We start from the raw sequence: 19528 nt of genomic DNA on the forward strand, positions 1-19528 counted from the left end.
GATGAGCTTTCCTAGCCATTGTGTCAATGTAGTTGGACCACAACAGCCAATTAACTGGAGAGCCAGTGGATGTAGTGTACCTGGACTTCCAGAAAGCTTTTGATAAAGTCCCATATAGGAGATTAGTGGGCAAAATTAGGGCTCATGGTATTGGGGGCAAAGTACTGACATGGATTGAAAATTGGCTGGCTGGCAGGAAACAAAGAGTAGCGATTAACGGGTCCCTTTCGGAATGGCAGGCTGTGACCAGCAGGGTACCGCAAGGTTCGGTGCTGGGACTGCAGCTGTTTACAATATACATTAATGATTTAGATGAAGAGATTAAAAGTAACATTAGCAAATTTGCTGATGACACAAAGCTGGGTGGCAGTGTGAAATGTCAGGAGGATGTTATGAGAATGCAGGGTGACTTGGACAAGTTGGGTGAGTGGGCAAATGTATGGCAGATGCAGTTTAATGTGGATAAATGTGAGGTTATCCACTTTGGTGGCAAGAACAGGAAGGCAGATTACTATCTAAATGGAGTCAAGTTAGGAAAAGGGGAAGTACTACGAGATCTAGGTGTTCTTGTACATCAGTCAATGAAAGCAAGCATGCAGGTACAGCAGGCAGTGAAGAAAGCTAATGGCATGCTGGCCTTGAGAACAAGAGGAATTGAGTATAGGAGTAAACAGGTCCTTCTGCAGCTGTACAGGGCCCTGGTGAGACCCCACCTGGAGTATTGTGTGCAGTTTTGGTCTCCAAATTTGAGGAAGGACATTCTTGCTATTGAGGGAGTGCAGCGTAGGTTCACAAGGTTAATTCCCGGAATGGCGGGACTGTCATATGTTGAAAGATTGGAGCGACTGGGCTTGTATACACTGGAATTTAGAAGGATGAGAGGGGATCTGATTGAAACATATAAGATTCTTAAGGGATTGGACACGCTGGAGGTAGGAAGCATGTTCCCGCTGATGGGTGAGTCCAGAACTAGAGGCCACAGTTTAAGAATAAGGGGTAGGCTAATTAGAACAGAGATGCGGAAAAACTTTTTCACCCAGAGAGTGGTGGATAAGTGGAATGCTCTGCCCCAGAAAGCAGTGGAGGCCAAGTCTCTGGATGCATTCAAGAGAGAGTTAGATAGAGCTCTTATAGATAGCCGGGTCAAGGGATATGGGGAGAGGGCAGGAACGGGGTACTGATTGTGTATGATCAGCCATGATCACAGTGAATGGCAGTGCTGGCTAAAAGGGCCGAATGGCCTACTCCTGCACCTACTGTCTATAATGATGTACTTGAAGCTCTCAATTCTCTCAATCTCATGACTGTTGACATAAACAAGAGCATGTGCCCACCTTCCTGAAGTCAATGACTAGCTTCTCTGCTTTGCTGAGATTGAGGGAAACATTGTTGTCATGTTGCCATGCCATGAGGCTCCTCACCTCCTTCCTGTACTCTGATTCACTGCTATTTAAGATACAGCCCACCACAGTGGCATCATCTGCAAAACTGTGGATGGAGTTAGAGTAGAATCTGGCCACATAGTCATCAACGTACAGGAAGTAGAGTACGGGCTGAAGATGCAGTCTTGTGGGGCTCCAACGTTGATCACTGTGGCAGAGCTGTTACTGTCTATCCTTGTTGATTGCAATCTGTTGGTCAGGAAGTCAAAGATCCAACTGCAAAGGAACGTGTTCAGTCCCAGATCTAGGAGTTTGGAGATGCATTTGCTTGGACTTAAAACTATAGTCAATAGACAACAGTCTAATACAAGTAACTTTTCTGTCCAGATGCTTGAGAAATGAGTGTAGAGTCAGGGACGTGACATCTACCATAGATCTCTTTCAGCAATAGGCGAATTGCAGAGGGTTGAGATTATCTGGAGGATAGAGTTAATACATGCCATGACCAGCCTCTCAAAGTACTTCAGGTTAGTGGATGCCAGAGCCACTGAGCAGTATTCATTAACACATGAAACATTGTTTTACTTTGGATGATAGTGGCATTCTTAAAGCAAGTGGGAACCATAGACTGAAGCAGGGAGAGGTTAAACATTTCTGCAAATTACCCTAGCCAGCTGATCTGCACAGTATCTAAGAACACAGACAGGACACTATTCGGGCCTGATGCTTTCAGCGGGTTCTCTCTCTCAAACACTGATCTTACGTCCACAATGGTGACTGTGAGTATTGGAGGCTGTTGGGTTGGGTAGTGATACTCCAGTTCTCTACTGTTCCAAGCATGCAGAGCATGCGTTAACCTCATCAGGAAGAGATGCGTGCTTTCTGTGGTGCTGTCTGACTTTGCTTTGTCGCCCCTTATGGCATGCAAGCCCTGCCAAAACAGGTTTATGCTGTTGCCTCTTGGCGTCCCAAAGAGCTTTATGGTGGTCATATCTTGATTTCTTGTCAAGGTCTGGGTTACATGATTTGAACACCATAGCTGTACACTTCAGTAGGAAGTGGTTCATCCAAGCTTTTCTGTGTGGGAACACCCGGATTGCCCTATTTCACATACTGTCCTCAACACACTTGCTGATAAAGTCCATGATGGTGGTGACACACTCATCTAGGCTAGCTGATGGTTCTTTGAATATGGATGAGCCTACCAACTCAAAGCAGTCACCTTGTAAAGTAGTTACATCATAAATGTACTGTACTTTCTAAAATAACCTATCTCAGGATTTCTTCCAAACCTTTAGGCTTCTGAAATGATGGTTTCATCATATGCAGAGAAATACAAAATTGAAGATTTCTTCACTGGCATGGATGAATTTTAATTTCATGCTGCAAGATTTGATTTACTGGAACATATTGACAAAAGCTAACTTTTTTTTAGTTGGGCTGGGTATTGAATAAGGCAGTTAAAATGTTACACATGACCAGCTGCTGATATGTATTGGACATACAAATCTTTAAAGATGAAATTTTACAAAATGTTCCTCTCTTATTCACCAAACTAAGTTTTACCTGATGGGCAGAGCGTGGTGCTGGTGGATTTGGGATTTCAAGTTTTGTCCATGCATTCTTCTTTATGTTGTATAAATATAGCTCATTGTAGAGAAAAGTCTGTAATGGAAGGAAAAAGATCCATTATGAATACATTAAAAATATTTCTTCATTCCATTCCTTTTATATGCTTTACTCAACTGAATGATTTAAGAGCCATGTTTTTAAAAAAGTGACACCCCAAGACAGTTCTAAGGAATTTGTTTGTCTACTTTTTTCTCAGTCTTGGTAGACAGCTTAGTGTAATTTTAATGTAATCAGGTGGTTATATCCAGTCCACCAGTTTTGTATTCCACTAAACTTCAGTGAAAAGTAAAATTAGTCAATATCAGAAACAGATGGCAGAAACAATACAACCATTCTCCTGCCAAGCACATATTCTTTTACAAAACCAAAGCTACAAAATAGGATACACAGCTGATCCAATTGCTTTAAAAATTATTTTAAATTACATTTTTATACTAATCACTTTGTTTTTCCCATCAGACCCAGAAATGTTTATTTCTTGTGAAAAAAGATAATTCCACAGATTTAGTCACAAAGAGCCTGATGATGTGATATACAGGATGGATGTATTTCCTGTTTTGCATCATTTAAATACACTAAATATTTAAATATTTAAATACATGTTACAGCACTATCCACTAGTGATCATAAGAATCAAAGCTTGAATACTGTCAGATCTATTAATTAAAATTTAGTTTATGTATATAGATAAGCAAAAATTGGCCCATTAAGTGGCGTCTGCCATGTGAAACACAAGCAATCTAAGATGCCTAGTATGTCTCAACTTTTATTGCTCAAGTGGTGCAGGCACTTATAAATCTCTTACTATAAGACAACAAAAAGAACAGGATAAAAATTGAATTATTGTAAGCCAATTGGCAGCTCTCTGTGACAGTTAATATATCAAGATATCAAGCAGATACAACGTAGATGGCATTTCACAACCAATACTGACAATTCATAAACACAATATACAAGTTATATGAGCATCAATGTCACATTTTCGAAAGTCTGAACTTAAAATCTTTTGGGTGAAACAACATACACCTTTCATATGTCCTCTGAAGAGGATGCAAAAAAATTACAAGGCAATATTCCAAAATAACATGCAGAATTCCCCGTGTATATATCCAATTTTAATCTCTCCATCATTATCACTACACTAAAGTTATTTGGTTATTAACATACTGCTTTCTTTCATCATTTGCTGCAAGCAAAGAAGCTACTGTATTTTCTATACTATGTTAATAACTGCACTTCAAAAATGCTTCAATGGCAGTTAAACTCCAAGGTTATGCAAACACTAAGTCAAGCTTCTTATTTTAAAACCAACATTAGGTATTACATTTACTTTCACAGTTAATAAGATTAAATGAACATTAAATTAAAATATGAAACCCCTAAACAGTCTTCTCTCTTCCTGAAGGGCCTCAGCCTGAAACATCGCCTGTTTACTCTTTAGCCTAAGGGTAAAGATGCTGCCTGGCCTGCTGAGTTCCTCCAGCATTTTGTGTGTGTCGCTTCTCTCTTCCAACATCAACTGCACAAAGCTTTTGGACTAATGGAAGACTACTTGCAATACCCAGAGGTCTGCATACTTTTTTGAACCTAGACTATGATTGTTTAAAAGGTGTGCTCAGTATTGATGAGAAGTACTATTTATGTGTTACTAGTTTAGACCATAAAGCCGTAAGACATTGGAGAGAATTAGGCTATTTGGCCCATCAAGTCTGCTCCACCATCATGGCTGATCCTTTTTTTCTCCTCCTCAACCCCAGTTCCTGGCCTTCTCCCCGTAACCTTTTATGCCATGTCCAATCAATCTCTGCCTTAAAAACACCCAACGATCTGGCCTCTACAGCTGCCTGTGGCAACAAATTCCACAAATTCACCACCCTTAGGCTAAAGAAATTTCTCCACATCTGTTTTGAAAGGGCACCCCTCTATCCTGACGCTGTGTCCTCTTGTCCTGGATTCTTCTACCATGGGAAACATCCTTTCACATCTACTCTGTCTAGGCTTTTCAACATTCCAAAGGTTTCAATAAGATCTCCCCTCATCCTTCTGAATTTTAGTGAGTACAGACCCAGAGCCATCAGATGTTCCTCATATGAAAATTCTTTCATTCCTAGAATCATACTTGTGAACCTCCTCTGGACCATCTCCAATGCCATCACAACTTTTCTTAGATGAGGAGCCCAATGTTCAAGGTGAAGCCTCATCAGTGCCTTATAAAGCCTCAGCATCACAACCTTGCTCTTGTATTCTAGACCTTCTGAAATGAATGCTCACATGGAACTTGCCTTCCTCCCCACCGACTTAACCTGTAAGTTAACCTTTAGAATGTTCTGCGCAAGGACTCCAAAGTCCCTTTGCATCTCAGATTTTTGGATTTTCTCCCCGCTTAGAAAAGAGTCTGTACATTTATTTCTACTACCAAACTGCATGACGATGCATCTTCCAGCACTGTATTTCATTTGCCACTTTCTTGCCCATTCTCCTAATCAAAGTCCTTCTGCTTCCTACCCATTTCCTCAACACTACCTGCCTCTCCATCAAACTTCGTATCATCTGCAAACTTGGCAACAAAGTCATTCATTCCATCATCTAAATCATTGATATACTTTATAAAAAGAAGCGGTCCATCACCGACCTCAGTGGAACACCACTAGTCACTGGCAGCCATCCAGAAAAGGATCTTTTTATTTCTACTCACTGCCTCCTACCAATCAGCTAACCATGTTAATGACAAGGGCTCTTAACTTGGTAAGCAACCTCATGTGTGGCACCTTGTCAAAGGCCTTCTGAAAGTCCAAATAAACAACATCTACTGCATCCCCTTTGTCTATCCTACTTGTAATCTCCTCAAAGAATTCTGATAGGTTTGTCAGGCAGAATTTTCCCCGAAAAAAACCATGCTGACTTTGTACTATCTTGTTCTGTGTCACCAAGTACTCCATCACCTCATCCTTAACAATTGACTCTAACATCTTCCCAACCACTGAGGTCAGGCTAACTGTTCTATAATTTCCTTTCTGCTGCTTTCCTCCTTTTTCCTACTTTCCAGTCCTCTGGTCCTCTGGCATGTCGGAATCCAATGATTTTTGAAAGATCATTTCTAATGCCACCACAATTTCTAACGCTACCTGTTTCAGAACCCTAGGGTGCAGTTCATCTTGTCAGGTGACTAATGCACCTTCAAGTCTTTCAGCTTTTTGAGCACCTTCTCTCTGGTAATAGTAACCACACCTACTTCTCTTCCTTCATACACATCAGGCATACTGCTAGTGTCTTCCACAGTGATGACTGATGCAAAATACTCATTTAGTTCATCAGCCATCTCTTTGTCTCCCGTTATTATTTCTCCTGCCTCATTTTCTAATGGTCCTATATCCATTCTCATTTCTCTTTTATTTTTAACATTCTTGAAAAACTTTTACTATCCACTTTGATATTATTTGCTAGCTTGCTTTCATATTTCATCTTTTCCCTTCTAATGAGATTTTTAGTTGCTGTCTGTAGGTTTTTAAAAACTTGCCAATCCTCTATCTTCCCACTAATTTTTGCTTTGTTGTATGCCCTTTCTTTTGCTTTTACCATAGCTTTGACCTCCCTTGTCAGCCATGGTTGTACCATTTTACCATTTAAGTATTACTTCATTTTTGGGATACATACATCCTACATCTTCCTCACTTTTCCCAGAAACACACACCATTGCTGCTCTGCTGACATTCCTGCCAGCAGCTCCTTCCAATTTACTTTGGCCAACTCCTCTCTCATACCACTGTAATTTCCCTTACTCCACTGAAATACTGCTACATCACACTTTACTTTCTCCCGAACAAATTTCAAGTTGAACTCAATCATATTGTGATCACTGGTTCCTAAGGGTTCTTTTACCTTAAGCTCCCTAATCACCTCCAGTTCATTATATAACACCTAATCCAGTATAACTGATCCCTTAGTAGGCTCAATGACAAACTGCTCTAAAAAGCCATCTCTTAGGCATTCAACAAACTCACTCTCTTGAGATCCATTACCAAACTGATTTTCCCCAATTGACCTACATATCAAAATCTCCCATGACTACCAGAGCATTGCCCTTTTGACACGTCTTTTCTATTTCCTGCTGTAATCTGTGGTCCACCTCCCAGCTACTGTTGGGAGGCCTGTATATAACTGCTATCAATGTCCTTTTAACCTTGCAGTTTCTTAATCCAAGCCACAAGGATTCATCAACCTCTGATCCTATGTCACATCTTTCTACTGATTTGATGCCATTTTTTAACCAGTAGAGGCACACCACCCCCTCTGCCTACCTTCCTATCCCTCTGATATGTGTAACCTTGGACATTCAGCTCCCAACTACAACCATCCTTCAGCCACAATTCAGAGATGGCTACATCATCATACCTGGCAATCTGTAATAGTGCAACAAGATCATCCACCTTATTTCTTATACTAGGTCAACACCTTGAGTACCGTATCTGCTACCCTTTCTGATTCTGCATCCCTAATGTTTTGATACTCACTCTGTTGGCTGCAACTAGGTCCCATCATCTGCCTGCCCACTACATTTACTTTTTTTAACCATCGTCCTATCCTGAGTCCCTGCACTCCGGTTTCCACCCCCTGCCAAATTAGTTTAAACCCTCCCCAAAAACTCCATCAAACCTGCCTGCAAGAATACTGGTCCCCTTTGGGTTCAGGTGCAACCTGTCACTTTTGAACAGGTCATACCTCCCCCAGAAGAGATCCCAATGATCCAAGGACCTGAAGCCCTGCGCCCTGCACCAGCTTCTCAGCCACACATTTACCTGCCAAGTCATCCTGTTTCTACCCTCAGTGGTGCGTGGCACAGGCAGCAATCCAGAAATAACTACCTGGGAGGTTCTGCTTCTCAGCTTTCTATCTAGCTCTCTAATTTTTCTTTTCAAGACCTCTTTGCTTTTCCTTCCTACGTCACTGGTACCAATATGTACCAAGTCATCTGGCTGCTGTCCCTCCCTCTCCAAAATGTCATGGACACGATCTGAGACGTCCCTGACCTTGGCACCTGGGAGGCAACATACTATCCGGGTGTCCCATTCACGTTCACAGAATCTCTTATCTGTCCCCCTCACCACCGAGGCCCCTATCACTACAGCTCCCTCTTCGCTGTGGCTGAAAAAATTGCTCATTACCTCTGTTCTAAAAGGTTGCCCCTCAATCTTGAGGCACTGCCCTCTAGTTCTGAATATCCTAGCACAGGAAACATACCTTTTCCACATCCACCCAATCAAGTCCTTTCAACATTTGGTAGGTTTCAATGAGAAACCCCTATATTCTTGTAAACTCTGGCGAGTACAAGCCCAAAGCTGCCAAACACTCCTCATATGCTAACCCCTTCATTCCTGGAATCATCCTCATGAACCTCTTCTGGACTCTCTCCAATGATAACACGTCCTTTCTCAGATACTGGGCTCAAAATTGTTCACAACACTTGAAGTGCGGCCTGACTGGTGTCTTATAAAGCCTCAGCATTATCTCCTTGCTTTTATATTCAATTCCATTTGAAATAAATGCTAACATTGCATTTGCCTTCTTTACCACAGACTCCACACACAAAATGCTGGTGGAACACAGCAGGCCAGGCAGCATCTATAAGGAGAAGCACTGTCAACGTTTCAGTCCTGACAAAGAGTCTCGGCCCAAAATGTCGACAGTGCTTCTCCTTATAGATGCTGCCTGGCCTGCTGTGTTCCACCAGCATTTTGTGCGTGTTGTTTGAATTTCCAGCATCTGCAGATTTCCTCGTGTTTACCACAGACTCACCCTGTAAATTAGCCTTCTGGGAGTCTTGCATGAGGACTCCCAAGCCCCTCCTGATGTCTGAATTTTCTCCCCATTTAGATAATAGTTTGCACTATTGTTCCTTTTGCCAAAATACATTATTATACATTTCACAACACTATTTCATCTGCCACTTTTTTGCCCATTCTTTCAATTTGTCCAAGTCCTGCTACAATCATATTGCTTCCTCAGCACTACCAATACCTCCACCTATCATCGTATCATCAGCAAATTTTGCCATAAAGCCATCAATTCTAACATCTAAATCACTGACAAACAATGTGAAAAGTAGCGGTCCTAATACTGACTCCTGAGGAACACCACTAGTCACTGGCAGCCAACCAGAAAAGTTCCTCTATCCATGCCAGTATCTTTCCTGTTAGCGCCACAGGATTTTAACTTAAGCTGCCTTATGTGCAGCACTTCATCAATGCCTTCTGAAAATCCAAGTAAATAACATCCACTGCCTTTCCTTTGTCCTGTTACGAACCCCGTAACTGGGTCACTTACCAGCAAAGATAGAGAGGTCCGTTGAAGTCTGATGGTACTATTTTTAACAGTATTTATTAGTAAAAATACACAAAAATAATATCAATGCAAACATACAGATAATCTACGTCATCAATACTAAATCTAAAAGTGCGGGTATAATAATAATCAATAAGAAATAAGCTCTATCGTTGTCTAGGGGATAATGTATTGTCCGATGGAAATATAAAAGTCACTCAGTTCATTCAGGCTGCAGCCTTTGGTTGGAGTCAAGAGAGATTTTTAGAAAACTTGCCAGCTTTCCTTTTTATGATTTCGATCCTTCAGAATTTCGTTGGTGTGGCCTCTTCTTTAGCTAAGCTGTTCTTCCGTGGTAAGCCCGCCAATTCCCAGGCAAGGGAAAAGGACGCACGCGAGCCCCCCACCGGCTGTCACTATTAAACGCTGTCACGGGATTTCTAGCGTTTCTCCTGGTGCGTCTGAAGGGGTTGTTCCCCAGAACCTCTTTTATCCTTACTCACGGGGTCTCAGATGTCAATCAGGTTGGGATGATGCAATCCCTCAACCAGCCCACTCTGGTCATTCCCTGAGGGCTTCAATGAATAGTACAGTACTCAATACACAATTCCGTCTCCAAGAGACAACAGCCGTTAACAATGGTTCCGCCTTGCTGAGGCCAGGACACATTCCAAGCCGTGTGTATTCTGGATGTCTCTCTCTCATTTCCTGGGTCCCAGACCCGAATTAATAGCGATCTTATGATTCTCACAAAGGAGGGGGCTACTTTGTACCCTTCGGCCCCTCAGAGTTGTGGCACATTCGTAACAGTCCACCCTGCTGGTTACTTCCTATCAGAACTCTAACAGATTTGTCAGGCAAGATTTCCCTTCACAGAAACCATGCTGACTTTGACTTATTTTATCATTAGTCTCCAAGTACCCCAACAATAGACTCCCAACAGTTTCCCAACCACTGAGGTTAGGCTAACATAGAACATACAATAGAACATAGAATAGCACATTATAGGCCCTTCGGCCCACAATGTTGTGCCGACCCTTAAATCCTGCCTCCCATATAACCCCCCACCTTAAATTCCTCCATATACCTGTCTAGTAGTCTCTTAAACTTCACTAGTGTATCTGCCTCCACCACTGACTCAGGCAGTGCATTCCACGCACCAACCACTCTGAGTGAAAAACCTTCCTCTAATATCCCCCTTGAACTTCCCTCCCCTTACCTTAAAGCCACGTCCTCTTGTACTGAGCAGTGGTGCCTTGGGGAAGAGGCGCTGGCTGTCCACTCTGTCTATTCCTCTTAATATCTTGTACACCTCTATCATGTCTCCTCTCATCCTCCTTCTCTCCAAAGAGTAAAGCCCTAGCTCCCTTAATCTCTGCTCATAATCCATACTCTCTAAACCAGGCAGCATCCTGGTAAATCTCCTCTGTACCCTTTCCAATGCTTCCACATCCTTTCTATAGTGAGGCGACCAGAAATGGACACAGTACTCCAAGTGTGGCCTAACTAGAGTTTTATAGAGCTGCATCATTACATCGCGTCTCTTAAACTCTATCCCTCAACATGAAAGCTAACTCCTCATAAGCTTTCTTAACTACCCTATCTACCTGTGAGGCAACTTTCAGGGATCTGTGGACATGTACCCCCAGATCCCTCTGCTCCTCCACACTACCAAGTATCCTGCCATTTACTTTTTACTCTGCCTTGGAGTTTGTCCTTCCAAAGTGTACCACCTCACACTTCTCCGGGTTGAACTCCATCTGCCACTTCTCAGCCCACTTCTGCATCCTATCAACGTGTCTCTGCAATCTTTGACAATCCTCTACACTATCTGCAACACCACCAACCTTTGTGTCGTCTGCAAACTTGCCAACCCACTCTTCTACCCCCACATCCAGGTCTTTAATAAAAATTATAAAAAGTAGAGGTCTCAGAACAGATCCTTGTGGGACACCACTAGTCACAACCCTCCAATCTGAATGTACTCCCTCCACCATGATCCTCTGCCTTCTGCAGGCAAGCCAATTCTGAATCCACCTGGCCAAACTTCCCTGGATCCCATGCCTTCTGACTTTCTGAATAAGCCTACCATGTGGAACCTTGTCAAATGCCTTACTAAAATCCATGTAGATCACATCCACTGCACTACCTTCATCTATATGCTTGGTCACATCCTCAAAGAACTCTTATCAGACTTGTTAGGCACAATCTGCCCTTCACAAAGCCGCAAATCTGCCCTTCACAATCTGACTGTCCCTGATCAGACCATGATTCTCTAAATGCCCATAGATCCTATCTCTAAGAATCTTTTCCAACAGCTTTCCCACCACAGACATAAGGCTCACTGGTCTGTAAGTACCTGGACTATCCTTACTACCTTTTTTGAACAAGGGGACAACATTCGCCTCCCTCCAATCCTCCAGTACCATTCCCGTGGACAACGAGGACATAAAGGTCCTATCCAGAGGCTCAGCAATCTCTTCCTTCACCTCGTGGAGCAGCCTGGGGAATATCACGTTAGGCCCTGGGAACTTATCCGTCCTAATGTATTTTAACAACTCCAACACCTCCTCTCCCTTAATATCAACATGCTCCTGAATATCAACCTTACTCATATTGTCCTCACCATCATCAAGTTCCCTCTCAGTGCTGAATACTGAAGAGTATTCATTGAGGACCTCGCTCACTTCCACAGCCTCCAGGCACATCTTCCCACTTTTATCTCTAATCGGTCCTACCTTCACTCCTGTCATCCTTTTGTTCTTCACATAATTGAAGAATGCCTTGGGGCTTTCCTTTACCCTACTCGCCAAGGCCTTCTCCTGCCCCCTTCTTGCTCTTCTCAGCCCCTTTCGTTACGCTATATTCCTCAATAGACCCATCTGATCCTTGCTTCCTAAACCTCATGTATGCTGCCTTCTTCCACCTGACTAGATTTTCCACTTCACTTGTCACCCATGGTTCCTTCACCCTACCATTCTTTATCTTCCTCACCAGGACAAATTTTTATCCCTAATATCCTGCAAGAGATCCTTAAACATCAACCACATGTCCATAGTATATTTCCCTGCAAAAACATCATCCCAATTCACACCCGCAAGTTCTAGCCTTATAGCCTCATAATTTGCCCTTTCCCAATTAAAAATGTTCCTGTCTTCTCTGATTCTATCCTTTTCCATGATAATGCTAAAGGTCAGGGAGCGGTGATCACTGTCCCCCAGATGCTCACCCACTGACAGATCTGTGATCTGACCCAGTTCGTTACCTAATACCAGATCTAGTATGGCATTCCCCCTAGTCAGCCTGTCAACATACTGTGACAGGAATCCATCCTGGACACACTTAACAAACTCTGCCCCATCTAAACCCTTTGAACTAATCAAGTGCCAATCAATATTAGGGAAGTTAAAGTCACCCATGATAACAACCCTGTTATTTTTGCACCTTTCCAAAATCTGCCTCCCAATCTGCTCCTCGGTATCGCTGCTGCTACCAGGGGGCCTATAGAATACCCCCAGTAGAGTAACTGCTCCCTTCCTGTTCCTGACTTCCACCCATACTGACTTAAAAGAGGATCCTGCTATATTACCCACCCTTTCTGTAGCTGTAATAGTATCCCTGACCAGTAATGCCACCCCTCCTCACCTTTTCCCCCCTCTCTATCCCTTTTAAAGCACTGAAATCCAGGAATATTGAGAATCCATTCCCGCCCTGGTGCCAGCCAAGTCTATATAATGGCCACTACATCATAACTCCATGTATGTATCCAAGCTCTCAGTTCATCACCTTTGTTCCTGATGCTTCTTGCATTGAAGCACACACGCTTTAGCCCTTCTACCTTACTACCTTTATACCCTTTATTCTGCTGCTATCCTGCTGCTGCTAACTTGCCTATAATTTCCTTCCTTTTGCCTTCTTCCCTTCTTAAAGAGTGGAGTGACAATTGCAATTTTCCAGTCCTCCAGGACCATGCCACAATCACACGATTCTTGAAAGATCATGAACAATGCATCTGTTATCTCCTTAGCAACTTCTCTCAGGACTCTGGGATCTGGGATCTAGTCCATCTGGTCCAGGTGACTTATCCACCTTAAGATCTTTCAGCTTGCCTAGCACTTTTCCCCTTTGTAGTAGCAACGGCACTCACTCCAGCTCCCTGGCACTCACTGACCTCTGGCACACTGCTAGTGTCTTCCACGGTGAAGACTGATGCAAAGTACCTATTAGGTTTATCTGCCATTTCTTTGTCCCCCATTACTACCCCACCAGCATCAATTTCCAGTGATCCAATATCAACTCTCACCTTGCTTTTACTCTTTATATAACTGAAAAACTTTTAGTATCCTGCCTTATATTATTGGCTAGTTCGTCCTCATATTTCATCTTGTCCCTTCTTATGTCTTTTTAGTTGCCTTTTGTTGGATTTTAAAAACTTCTCAATCATCCAACTTATCACTCACTTTTACTATCTATATGCAACAAACCCATTATGGTTTTTTGGTTTTTGTATTTCACTGTTACAAAGGTAATTTCCACAAGAGTTGTATCTGCAGGCTTCAGTTTAATATCTTTGATATGCCGTTCAAAACACATTTCATGGAATGACTAAAACAGTGGAATCAGTGTTCAATTCCATTTTAATTAATTTGCCATTCACTTCTGGTGTAAACCATATTGTTAATCTATTGTTAGCTTTCAAATTGTATATCTCAAGGCTATCCAGTCCTGTGTCACTCTCTTTATTATCAGATTCTTTTCATCAACAGCATGCAATTTAGTGCTCTTTTTGAAACTGCAACTTGACTTTTTAGCTTATTTTTCCGTTTTCCACTTATTTTTGTCCGCCTGACATGCTCTTTGTATGTGTCCTATTTTGTTGCATTTTCTGCATTGCCTATGTGAGTTCCTGGCACAATGGTAACAAAATTTATTTGGCCAGGCCAGTCCCTGTTTAGATATTGCAATTGTTCATTCCTTTCTTTCATTCCTGACTGCAACTCAATTTTTAAAAAATTTATTTTATTAAGATACAGTACAGAATAGGCACCTCCAGCCCTTCAGCTACACCGCCCAGCAATCCTTGGATTTAATCCTAGCCGAATTACAGGACAATTTACAATGACCAATTAACCTACTAAACAGTACATCTTTGCAGTGGGAGGAAACTGGAGCACCCAGAAGAAACCCACGCTGTCAAGGGGAGAACGTACAAACACCTTACAGGCAGCAACAAGAATTGTGTCTCTGTCTGCTGTTACCATTGATATTGCAATTCAACTGCTCTTTTAAATGTGAGTTGTGCTTCAGTTACTAGCCATTTTTGAGTGCTTTCTTGTAAGATTCCACAAAGTAAACTATATCTCAGTGCATCATTAATCACATTACTGAACTGGCAAAGCTTGGACAATTTCTTCAATTCAGCCATGTAAACAGAAATGGACTCTTCTTCCTTTTGATTCTGCTTATGAAACCTAAAGCATACTGCAATCAACAATGGTTTCAGTTCTAAATGTTCCTGCATTACATTCACTATATCAGCAAAGCTTATTTTGGCTGGAGCAGTCAAACTTTAAGCAAACTATATGCTCTTCCACCAACTGGCACTCAGCAAAACTGGCACTCGTTTCTCATCAGCTATTCCACTTGTTTTAAAATACTGATCAATTTGTTCAGTATACATTACTTAGTTACCTTTTGTGCAATCGAATGCATTTATCTTTCCAAAATAGCCAGCCATTTCTGGTTTTTATTTATTATTATCACCCAGTACTCAACTGTTTATGAACCCATGAATTTTGTCCATTTTTTGTCATTTTTTCCTGAAGAGACATGCACTGCGCTTTTTGAAACTCAAACATCTCTCTCCTCTTGCAAAGAAAAAAATGGGTTGTGCTTGTTTTTTACTTGACCATTTCTCACCTCATGAAGAAAGCATGCTGTGCTTTTTTTAAAAAAAAACTTGAACATCTTACTTCATTTCAACAGGTAGGTAGTTGTCTCAGGTTAGTTATAAAATTACTTGCCATCACTGTTAAGTTTTCTAATTCCAAAACATAAAAGTAATCAAAAGAAAAACAATGGGTCCAAAGATAACTCATGTACGTACTTCATTTCACTCTCGTGAAGCACGCTTATGATGTGGTGGTGTAATGACAAGGGTCTGACGAAGAGTCTTGGCCCGAAATGTCGACAGCGCTTCTCCCTATAGATGCTGCCTGGCCTGCTGTGTTCTACCAGCATTTTGTGTGTTGTTGTATGCCATTCATGTTCTTTTACATGTAACTGGTAATTAACTATGTAAACAACAAAGAATGCTTAATCAACAAATAAATTTACAATATTACTCAAATATTTCTGAAATATTAAACACACAATGATCACCATCCAGCTCTGTTTGTAATAATCAAAGTGAATGTACAAAATTTACAGAGGATTACTAGCCCGAAAACAAAGTGATTATTGACCAACTCCCTTTTTTTGTTACGTGGCCAAAACTGACTGTGCTTGAGCTGGTCGAAGAAAAACTGTAACATTATTTTCTTTTGCAATTAGAGTTCAGTAATAATGTGATTTCACAATCCGTGGTGTATAAATAAATCTGTTCATTTACTTATCACTGTCATTCAGGGACAACTTTAACACATATTACATTATTTGTATAGACTGGAGATGGAAGGTGAATTATCCATCTCCTTTAATTGGAGGGCCAAAGTGTCCAATGAAATTTAGAGAATTTGGCAGGAGAGTTGGGAAGAAGGGAAATCAATGTATATTGTGCTTGACTTAATACTTAATTGCTATAAATTACTTGTTCAGTAGTCTAGTCTGGGATGGCGCAGTGGTGTAGCTAAGTAGAGTGTCTGCGTCATGGCATGAGAGACCTGGATTCAACCCTGACCTCAGGGCTGTCTGTGTGGATTCTACATGATTTCTATGTGATCGCACAAATTTCCTTTGGAATATTATTTCCTCCAATATCTCATGGACATGCAGATTAGTTGATTAATTGGCTACTGGAACTAAAGTAGGATTAGGATAAAGAGGTGGTTGAGGTAGATTCCGCAGATTTCTGCATGATTATAACACTGTTATAAAATGATATACTTTACTTTTTGACCGTTGAAATATTCACCCCCAAAGAGAATCAATTCATCCTTCTCAGGGCAAGATGATAATGATGCATTCAACCTGTCAAAAATATAGAAAAGGGGAAGAAAAAGATAAATTTATAAATAATGTGCCCTTCAAAATGAAATGATTCAGTGTTGATAAGGATGGCCCCAATTTGGGCACCAATCAAGGGTAATCACCTAATCACAGTACACATCATAGCTCAGATTATATGAACATCTTCAAAGTCAAAATATTTATTTAACTTAAAGTCTCATTTAAGAAATCAAATTAATTGCAAATCTGAAAATTTGCAGTTTAAATAATATCCCTATTAAAACAATTTTTGGGTTTAGTGCATTTACATTTAGCAGATAACTTTGGCTACCAATCTTCTCATCTGAATATGTATTGTGGATTTCATTTGGAGTGCAGCTCTAAACAATGGGTATCTAAAAGCTGTGAATCTCAGACCAGACAATGCAGATTAAAATTCATTAGGTTATCTATGGTGTGTGTGCGAAGAGGATGGTGTGAAGTTTGTATGCAGTTTCAAAGAAAGCATTGCTCAAACTTTGTAAATATGAAATTGTCCTTTGATGTTCAACGCATAAAATACCAAGCTCCACGTTGGGCCAGCGAGACCTTTCCACCGAAAGCGTCTCTGTATGATGCCTGCTGTATCTTGTTTTGTCGAATAAAGAAGCTGCTTTGTATCTACCAGTACTTTTCTCCACTGACTTCATTCACACTACAACATCCCTATCAGGACACAAAGCACTTTCGCCTTAGAAATACCTTGGAAATTTAATCACTGTTATAATGCAGGAAACACTGCATTCTTTTTACAGTTTCCACAGCCAATAAGTTTTAGTAACATCGAACAAACAAAAACTATGGATAGAACACAGAAAACTGCTCTTGGTCTTCTTCAAAAAGATGTCATGAGAGCTTTCACATCCCAATAGCAGCCAGAACCTTCATCCCTATCTAATTACTTTGGAGGATCCCAGGAATCAAGACAAAATACTCTCCCCACTTCTCAATAATCTGTTCCTCCACAGTGCTGATCATGCTTTAGACTTCAATTTAACCTCAACCTCATCTGATCCCAATTCTCCTCCAACCACACATGCCCTATATAGGCAAGGTACCCTTGAAAATAAATAATCTTCCTCTGAACCAAAATCATTACTTAATCCATCCTCTGGATCCCCACCCCCATTGATGACTACCTGGTAATGGGCTTTAGTGTATAAATTTGCTGCTCTTGCTTGCTGGTCAAGCAGTTATTCCAAACAGCTGGACAGGACTCTGGGAAGAGCTTGTTGAGTTAATCTTGCAGCCTGTAGTCAGCTGCTCTAAAATAGGACAGCTGATGCTTAAAACTTAACTTCAGTAAGTTTTTACATTAAACAGACTTTTGGGTGTGGGTTATAATTACTCATTGCAATCTTGAACCTATTTTTAAGGGTTATTGTATATATTCTCATTCACGCTTGAAGCTCTACACCTTAATATATAAGCAAGAATTTTCCATTCAGATGGCTGGGATGAGTGAAAAGCAGCAACAGCTGCAATAGCTTTCCACTGTCAACAATATACCCACTACTGAAACAAAAATCTTTGGCCAGCACTACTCAAAAAAGATTTTCAGCATCATCATCAAGTCGGGGAAATTAACTAAAATACTTTACCACAGAAAACAAACAGGTGGAAAATGCATAAAATGGTAACAGCTCTGACATCACTATTTCTTCCCAGCACCACCACCTCTTCATCATTCCTTTCCCACAATCCACACACGATCAGACAGCTGTTATCCAACAGTTAAGCTACAAGACATTGTATATAGTTATTTCTTAAATGATTGAGATTTGAGCATATTACCTAGACAAAGTTTAGTGCAATTATCAAGTTACTACTATACTTTTCTTTCTTTGTTAAATTTGTTTTTTATGATCCAAAGACAATTCAGATCCAAGAACATCAGATACCGCAGGGCTACTCCGTCAGTGAGCTGCTCGCTGATCAGAGTAGCTGGACTGGTGGTGGCGGCGGATCCAGCCAAGGTATTGAAGGGGTCGCCCGAGGTGTGGTAGCCAGTTTGGGTACAGAGGAGCCGGTCAGAACAAGAAAGGAGTCTGTCGAGATATCTGAGGAGTCTGCTGGTGTGTCAATGAGGAGGTTTGGGTACAGAGAAGCTGACCTGGCTGCAAACCGTGTTGCTGCCTGCTACCTGGAAGCTTTGGAGTTGGTGCAATATAACCGTGGGATTTTTGCCTTGGACATTTCACTTGCGATCACAACACTCTGTTGGACAGTGATAATAAGTTGCTGCAGGCCTGTTAGCCTTGTCTGGTGGAGAGACAATCAATATGGGAGACGTGCAGCCATAACAAGAACTAGGCCTCAAGCCTCAGGCTTGCCTGTTGCTGCAGACCAGATGAGAGACATGGAAGTGCTGGGGCCTTACTTCACCAACAGCGTTGCCTTCCCATGTTCGATCGGTGGAATGACAAGCTGGATTGTGTGCATCTGTAACTGCCGGGAGACTGTACCATTGATTGCTGGGCACTGTCGCTCAGGGTCTTGGACTACATGTTTATTTTTTTGAATGAATATATTTCTTTGTTCGATATTTTGAATTATGTTACTCGCTATTTTTGAACATTTGCTTGCTATTTGAATATTTTGCACCTTGGCCCCAGTGAAATGTTGTTTCAGTCAGCTGTATCTATGTATAATTTGAATGATAATTACACTTGATTTGATTTGATCTTCAACGGCATCCTAATATACAGCTATGAGGATCCCTGCAGCATCTGATGACCCTATGATCTCTGTTTCAGAGGCCGATGCCAGGTCGCCTTTTAAGAGGTTGAACCCTCACAAGGTAGCAGGGCTTGGAGTACCTGGTAAGGCTCTGAAAATCTGTGCCAACCAACTGGTCGCATTCAAAATCTCTCAGTGCTACAGTTGGAAGTTCCTACCTGCCTCAAAAGCGCAACAATTATACCAGTGCCCATGAAGAGCAGCATGAGCTGCCTCAATGACTATCATCCATTAGCACTCACATCTATGGT

General features: G+C 41.5%; 1 protein-coding gene across 2 annotated transcripts in view; it reads right to left on the reverse strand.

Moving 5' to 3' along the window:
* The window catches only part of klhdc4 (kelch domain containing 4), a 97761-nt gene that overhangs the window by 65035 nt on the left and 13198 nt on the right, over positions 1 to 19528 (reverse strand). The window contains exons 3-4 of one of the 2 annotated variants that reach the window (XM_073070164.1): positions 16442 to 16520; positions 2949 to 3047 (exon numbers count right to left, since the gene is read on the reverse strand). In XM_073070164.1, coding sequence (XP_072926265.1) covers positions 2949 to 3047; positions 16442 to 16520 — 178 coding nt within the window. Of the gene's footprint in view, positions 1 to 2948; positions 3048 to 15438; positions 15582 to 16441; positions 16521 to 19528 lie in introns of those variants that run through there. The other variant, XM_073070165.1, reaches the window with a different exon arrangement.

The sequence above is a fragment of the Hemitrygon akajei genome, chromosome 17 (genome assembly GCF_048418815.1).
Source record: "Hemitrygon akajei chromosome 17, sHemAka1.3, whole genome shotgun sequence".
In the NCBI taxonomy this organism is placed as follows: Eukaryota; Metazoa; Chordata; class Chondrichthyes; order Myliobatiformes; family Dasyatidae; genus Hemitrygon; species Hemitrygon akajei.